The sequence below is a fragment of the Bombus affinis genome, chromosome 14 (assembly GCF_024516045.1).
Source record: "Bombus affinis isolate iyBomAffi1 chromosome 14, iyBomAffi1.2, whole genome shotgun sequence".
NCBI classification, from domain to species: Eukaryota; Metazoa; Arthropoda; class Insecta; order Hymenoptera; family Apidae; genus Bombus; species Bombus affinis.
The window spans coordinates 3,334,915-3,342,717 of record NC_066357.1 but is presented as its reverse complement, the minus strand read 5'-3'; the positions used below and the strand labels follow the sequence as shown (position 1 = coordinate 3,342,717).

The following is a 7,803-nucleotide window of genomic DNA, read 5'->3' as shown; positions in this document are numbered from 1 at the left end:
GGTATCCGGACACTTATTCTTGACGACATATTTTATTTATGGATAGAAAGTATGACTCAAAATATGACGAGTAAAATATAAAAAAGAAAAAAAAGACACCATTTGAAGTAGATTAAGACGTTAACCTTCAGCGTATCCTTTTCCTCCATTGGAATACTGTTCCCTCCTCCGGGATCCGCTTCAGAGGTACTAACGTCGCTAGCAAAGTCGCACGTGACGATGGGTATTTGTACGGGCTGATTCTCGATAGTCGCGACGTTCTCCATCGCGGAACCAGGCTGTTTTTTCGATTCAGTGGCCGGCGTGCTTTGTGTGAAACTGGTCTGTCTAACATCCGGGGACTCAGGTGGCATCACTGCACGAGGACGCGGCTGCTTGCGGATGCCGCGGCGCGCGCGAGCCTTCGCCGCGAAATAAATGCGTATATACACGAACACCATGATGCACGACGGGATGTAGAAGCTGCCGAGCGCGGAATAAAGGACGTAGCCGATGTCCTCTGAAAGCTGCAACAGAAACGAATGAATATTGAATAGCCACTTTGTCACGGAACATTCTTTTGTGATTTTACAATCTAGGACCAATCTAGTGCCAATCTAGGGCCAATTTGGGGAATTCATCTCGAGCTACGCTTTATCGTTTAAATTAATAAATAAAATGGGTCAGTTTGTGAAGTTTAATCAATAAATTTTACAACAGACAAATGCTTCATCGTTTAAAGGAGTAAAAGTAAAATGGGTAGACAATTTATGAAGTTTCTCCAATAATTCCCTTTTTTATCAAGCAAATTATATATTCTACTATTAAGCAGTATTGTATGATAAAAATAAAATATTGGAGAATGTCGTCGGTTTTATAAACGTTTATAGTAAAGGAATATCGAGTTCAGTAGTGGTCAATTTATGTGGATTTCATTGATTGGAGCGAAGCTTTAGCTAATATCCGATTAACTGAACTAAAACTCATTTGTCTATGAAATTCTATTATGTAAACGAAAAATAGTAGGCGGCGAAGAAAATTGGTATTTAAAATTTCATGAGAAACACAATCACATTTCCTATTTTTTACCGGCAAGCTGTTCGAACATTCAGTAAAAAGATTGCTTTAAATACTATTGCGATCTCTGTGAGATATATACCTACGTTCTGAATATTTTGTAATTTTTGTATACATTTACATTATTTGTTTTAAACTTCAATAGCATAATGATAGTAAACTAATCTCATAATCTCTTGCTTATGAAAATCAAAATCTTTCATATAACACGCATAACATATTCACGAAAAGTACTCATAAACGTTCGAATATTATCGCGAACCTATGTATATTGTCTCCTTATAAGTAGAGCGAATCGAAACGATGCAACTTTCAATCAGAGAAAGCATTTGTAGTGTACTGCGATTACGCTCGTTACGAATGATGCGGCGGGCAAAGAGAGCGGAATTAATTCCGTTCTCGGCTCAAAGAGAATAAATTTACCGGGCTAACTTTTGCCAGTGAAAAAGTTTCTCGTTCAATTTAACAAAATATGGGATTACGCGCGAGTACGGTTGATTTTTACGAATTTCTTCGCAATCCTCTCTAAACATAGTAAAACGCTGATTCGTGAATAAACACAGTTTCCATATTCTATGAAAGTTTCGATCCCGTTTACTAGGTAACAGAAGGGCAGATTACGTCGTTTCCATATAATAACTTTTACGGTCACGCGCTCCTATGAACGATACACATATCAGAACTGGGATACGCTGTTCTACAATACGAGCGACGACGTTTCGCTTAAAAGTGATGCGCACACGGCCTAGAACGTGAAATACGTACGAACGTGTGTATTACACGCACGTTAGAGAGAATCTAATTCGATTTAATTTACGCTACGGTCTGTCCTGAACTCGTTGGAATAAAATGGGACACTGCTGTTGAACAGAAGTCGTTTTATTTCGTACGAAGAACAACTTCTTTGTCATTGAAACCGTCTGACGTTCCATTTCCATTTCAAATGCAAAAATTAAGATCATATTCATTTACCAATTGCCATGGTATAGATTGGATCGTTAGTCTCATAATTTTGTAGGAATTCTTAGTCCATTGCAAGATGACAATATCTGTGGAGCCTGAAAGAACGAATGCTCCTGATCGTACCAAGATCTTTTTGATACTTTCGATCTGGTTGACGGGTTACAAAGGATTTTAGAATTTTAGTAAAAACTTAATATTATCCGCAACAGGTCGGGTTCTCTGCTAACAGGATGATACACGAGTTATTTTCAAAATAGGATGAAGCCAAAGTTATTTTAGATCTTTATCAGAGAGATTACGGGTGGAAGTACGATGAAACTACTTAGATCTCCTATCGCATCGGTGTATTCTACTGCACCCTCTGGTAATATCTAGTATCGCGTTTCGTCCCTCTTCGTTCCAGTTTAGTGTGATTCCATTTGCTGTTTCCAGTGTAGAAATAATGAATCCACTTGGGGATATACATACGCGATAGTTAGGCAGCGATGTGAATTGGGTTTATCGCACGGTCGTAATTCCTTTTCTACCGTTTGTCACTTGATCGTACACGCGTAACGTTAACGAGTATTTCACCTTTCTAAAATTAAATTCGATACGTCGAAACTGCTCTCCTCTAGCCAGCTACTGACTTAATTTTAGAGTTAAGACGAGCACGTATCCCACGTCTGAAGTATCCGCGAAGCGATTAGCGCTTGTAAACTTTAATCTTTCAACGGAAACCGTTTAATCTTCCCTTTTTTGCCAGCGTTGGCCGTTTTCCCTTGCTTCTATAACGGCTTTACATAAGGGCGGCCTCAAAAGTCTGACACGGCGGAGCGGCGGCTCGGAACGCTTTTTCTCCTTCTTTTTACCACGGTCGAGTCTAAAAAGATAGAAAAGCGACGAAAAGTACGAAGCAAGCACCGTTATCGCGTAAACACGCGAAATAACGAGCTGTTTTAGCGAAAATTCCCCGACAGAAATTCATAACCGTCGATACGCGATCAGTCTCAAGCCTTTTTGCCACTTCATTTCGCGTTTCGTTTGATTTACGACCGTTTTGTATTGCAAAAATAATGTTCCACCGGGAGAGAAAATTCGCTGGATGATTAGTTAGCGAAACGATGAGGTCGATTCTTCCGCATCCTTGAAACCGCGCGCATTTCTCCGCTTGTTCTCGGCTCTGTTCCGGATTATCGGTCACCTGGTCACGCTGCTTCCATTCTTGCCAAGAGAGAAACGGGTTGGAAAGGGAGCAGCGGCAAAGTCTCTCGCGGTGACGTCAAACGTTAGTGGGCCACCGCCACCCCTAACGCTACCTCCTTTCCACGGCGAATTTTACGGTTCACGGCTACGAAATATTTTTTTTTCTTTCTTCGTTTTCTTTCCGAGTTATGCGTTTACACTCACGGCTTTCTTAATGAAAAATTCATCTCGCTTTTTATTCACTCTCCTGGGAATGAGAGAAAGGAACAGAAGCTTTCTCACGCACTCTTCGCAGCGGCCTTCCTCGCGAGGTAACGAGCAACCTGGAGCACGCTCGTCGAGAGCGAAAATTCATGAGATCATGAATAACAACGTCCGTTCCGAGATGCGTCCGTTGGTCAGCTGTGAGAAATCTTGCGAGTGAAACGGATTGAAATCGCCGCAACTCGTCCACCCGGCGACGTGTCCGTTCCATTAAAAAATTCACGAAACGCGCGGTAAATTAAGGCAATCGAGCTGGTCTATCGAGTTACAAATCCCCGGAAAGATAAATATTCAGTTGGTCCAGAGAAATCGGAGTTCACTGCGGTGAAACGATACCGTTGGTAGGACGACCACGAATCTTGGCCATTTTAGCTGAAATGACGCCATTCGCGTTTGTCGAGCCCGTTTCCACCAGAGAGTTCTATGTTCAACGTTTGCCAACGATTTCAATTATGAATCATTGATAAGCGATAGTCGATCGTGTTATCGGATCTGTGGAACGGGGACGAGGAAATAGATAGCAGCGGGAAGAAATCGGTGTAACGAGACGGAAGTGGAAAATCGGTGTATTTCGAACGTTCGAAAGTACGTGCGCGTTTCTGATTTTTCTCTTTTGTGCAGCAACCACTTTCATTCGTGTTCATCGAGCTTCGCGTGCCGTATACCATCCGTTTCTTCTTTCCAAGCGATTCCCATACTTTGTGATTCCCTTTACGTTTTCGAATCGATCGATGCAACCGATTTTGTCGAGTTGTTGCTGTCTTTAAAGTCAATTATCGTGTTTGAAGAAAATCACGTTGATTTCAGTACCGTGTTCCACGAGTTAGAAAAGTCGACCATTATAGGTAGCTTTGCTTTGCGAATCTCGTCGAGTGCAGCGCGCGAGCATACGCTCGTATCTATGAGGCTGCCTCAAATAAGTTCAACGGAGCCGAAAATGCCAGTCGCAAGGTGGCTCGGCCCCTGTACCAAAATGCCGGTGGCCACGTTTTGTCCGACCCAATTAAATTTCTTTCTGGCCGACGGTCTCGTTGCTTCTTTTCATCTAGATTCAGGCAAATCATGCTCTTTTAAGCGCCGCGTCAGCATGAAGCTGAGAAACCGATTATATCTCTCGTACCCTCTAAATAATTGCATTCCGACCTCGACTCCGGCTTGTCTGTGATACTCTTTCGCGAATATGGTTCGCAGGAAAAAATTACATTTTTTCAGAATGTTCTTAATTGAATCGCACGTCGGTGATTAAATGACAAACGCTTGCCTTCAGAAAAGCTACAGTACGTACTGTACGAAAGTTGTGAGTTTTATTTTTGTGGATGAATGCAACCGCACTTGATGTTGTTTTAAATCTGTCGTTGATAGCGAAGAGGCGTTTAATTCGAGAATTATCGATAATTTATTGAAAAAATGTCGATTAGTTTACAATACAGTAATCAGTATTCTGTATGTCAGCTTTTTGTTTCTTAACTAGAAGTATTCTTTCGTACCTGTCTAAACGTAAAGATTCGTTGAAAATCTTAGAAATGGAAAACCATGTCAAGATGTTTCCTAACAGTATAGTTTGTTAGTTGCTAAGACTTTAACGCAATTGTGTATAATAATATTCCAAACAATTGAGAGTATATTCATCTTTGTATTCACCCGTGTTAATCGAGTTTAAACGTTCCTCGTGCATTCAATGATGAATCCCTTATTATATTCTAGCAATTCCAGCGTTCTCAGAGAAACCTTGAGAGTTGGAAATAGGGTGAAAGATCCGTAAGAAAGAGGGAATCGATGCCAGGATTATTTCCGTGGAAAGGAGCGAAATCCAAGTTATTGGTTACCGAAATCCACCGCCTCCTGCCCCCTCCCCCATAGAATCCGGATTCTTTTCAATAAGGACGTGTCACCCTTTTTACGAATAACTACGTACACTGACGTTCTCCGTTCCTGTGCCTGCGATTGGACGTTTCGCGGCTTTTCGTCGAGGGTAACTTTCAAGGATTAAAAATTCATCATAACGGTTCTCCAGTAGCAGAACAGTAGGTACATTTTAGTACAGTTCTGTTCCTTTGACGCCGCGATTGATACTCTCTTTGTCCGTGCTACCATTGTTGCTTTCGGGGTACTAGGTCTGCTCGACTTGAAATAGAAATGCGAAGAAATGAATTTCTTTCTTTCTTTCTTATCGAACACCATGGTCGGAAGGGAAGGAAAGGAGGACGCTTACAATCGCGCTGCCTGTTATTAGTTATTGGAAAGAGACTATTAAGCTTCTGCGTTCGGATTAGACAAGTTACTCGAATTCGTTCAAATCGTTTGAGTTAAAGTAACGCGACATAGAAATACATTTTTTATTTGACAATACAATATACAAAATTGTACGTTATATAAAATTCATCACATCACGATCGTAGAAGAGTTGAAGTTTATTTCTGAAAAAATAGGAATTTTATGACATGTCGTAAACCTGATCCGACTGTAGTAGAAACTTTCGTGCAAGTTTAATTCTCCCTGTTCTGTTCGAACTTCTCCGTTGATCATGCTAATATTTGACCGTTGTAAATGGAGCGGAAGCACGTGACCGCGAGCAGCAGTCAGTTAAAACAATATTTAACGAGATAACGCGAGTGATAATGTACTATTTTGAACATAGCTACGAGTGTGAACAGAATGGTGCCGCGTATCTGCCATAGAAATTACGGTATTAAAATCATCCCCGTTGGCCAGCTGCTTTCCATCACTTTGAATTATTACCTTAATCGATTTCTCTGTGGTTAATGTCTTTCGGAGGAATTGTGGCGGAGTTTCACCGAAGATTGATCGAGACGAGCACAGTGTTTAATTGAAAATCATACGGCTATTGACGCACCAACGTTGTTCGTTCGACGTCAAAACACTCGCTGTACACTTGCCATTGGAGCAGAAGCTGGGAAAATCCCCAAATGGAAAGAAACACGCGGTCTAAAGTGGAATCGATGAGTCTGTCACGAGCAGATGTAAAACGTTTGACATTAAAGTCGCTATGGGGATGAAAGAGATGGTTCGAGGTAGAACACAAGGGCTGCGAAACGCTCGAATCAAATTCGCGCGCAGCCTAGTATGACCTGGATTTTCTGCCTTTTTTTCCTCTCTCTCGCTTCTCATTTCGCCGCTTCGTATAAAAAGATGTTGCTATTCCAACGCTCTTTTATTTTCCCTATCCTTTCACCCCTTTTTCTGCGCGCTTTTCAAACACGGATTGGTACGTTATGACATGCCAGAATAACATATAACGCCTGTAGACGAAAGTGAGATTGCCGAACGCACCCTTGGAATACAAGGTTTATCTTTCGAATGAAGGGATAACGCGGCCTTGTCGAAAGAATTTATAGACGAAATACATCGAGTCACGAATTTCCCCCCCTTCCACTTTTCGTATTTGGATTTGATTGTGGAATATCAGGCATGGGACTCGGGCTACAGCTAACATTTGTTTTTTCCCAAATTACCATTTTTCTTCTTTTTCCTTTTTCTATGGTATTCTTTGGTAAATTTCTGTTCCGAGATATTTGAAATATCGTGCAAAGCTCATACAAATATCTCGAGTATTTGCAGTAGCAGCAAGAAGTATTAACCATCTTTACCTTTATTTTCCAGTGAAATATTTCTACATATTTGAAAACTGCACTCTTGTTCTAATAATTTCGTGACTTGCTGTAGTTCCAGCAATGAAATTGAACGAAGGATTCTTTCAAAGCGACATCGTTTCGCGTGAAACTCGCTTAGAGTCTCATTATCGAAAGCGGAAAGGCGTTAATAATTGCGGGGTCAGAGACACGAGTCTCAGGGATGTAAATCTCTTAGCATAAGGAAATTCGCGAATTTGCATCTTATTAAAAAATAATTCGCCCCGCCGAAAGACGCTTCTGTCTTCCACGGTTAGAACGCAATTTCAAGCCTAATCGCTTTTTTCTACCGCGGTCAAGAGAGAAATGAGAACAAGTCTTTTCACAAGAAGCCGCCACCGGTGCAACTTTTATTCATTGAGAAGATTACAAGAAATCGGAGAACTAAAGTGCTAAGCGAAATATCTCGTTAAAATTGCCAGTTGAAATCGTACGGTGTTTGAAACAACACGAAATCGTGACGTTAATTAAACCGCATACGTACGAAAATTTTCGCTTTAAACAACTTCGATCGAGATTTTAACCCGAACTGGATGGCCATTTGCGCGCCCTACGGCGAATATTATTTGGCAAAAACGGTGACGTCGTTGGTTACTCCCTCATAAAGTGTTGGCTGAGAGGTAACGTATGTATGTACGTATTAAATTTCGCACGAGTCACGTATCGTATACCCGCGGAACAATAC

General features: G+C 41.2%; 2 protein-coding genes across 2 annotated transcripts in view; one reads left to right on the top strand and one right to left on the bottom strand.

Annotated features, from left to right (window-relative positions):
* Positions 1–7,803, top strand: part of LOC126924390 (putative aminopeptidase W07G4.4) — a 213,603-nt gene that overhangs the window by 20,904 nt on the left and 184,896 nt on the right. The window lies entirely within an intron of this gene.
* Positions 1–7,803, bottom strand: part of LOC126924393 (alpha-2B adrenergic receptor-like) — a 127,378-nt gene that overhangs the window by 13,333 nt on the left and 106,242 nt on the right. The window contains exon 2 of the mRNA XM_050738827.1: positions 126–506. Coding sequence (XP_050594784.1) covers positions 126–506 — 381 coding nt within the window. The remainder of the gene's footprint in view (positions 1–125; positions 507–7,803) is intronic.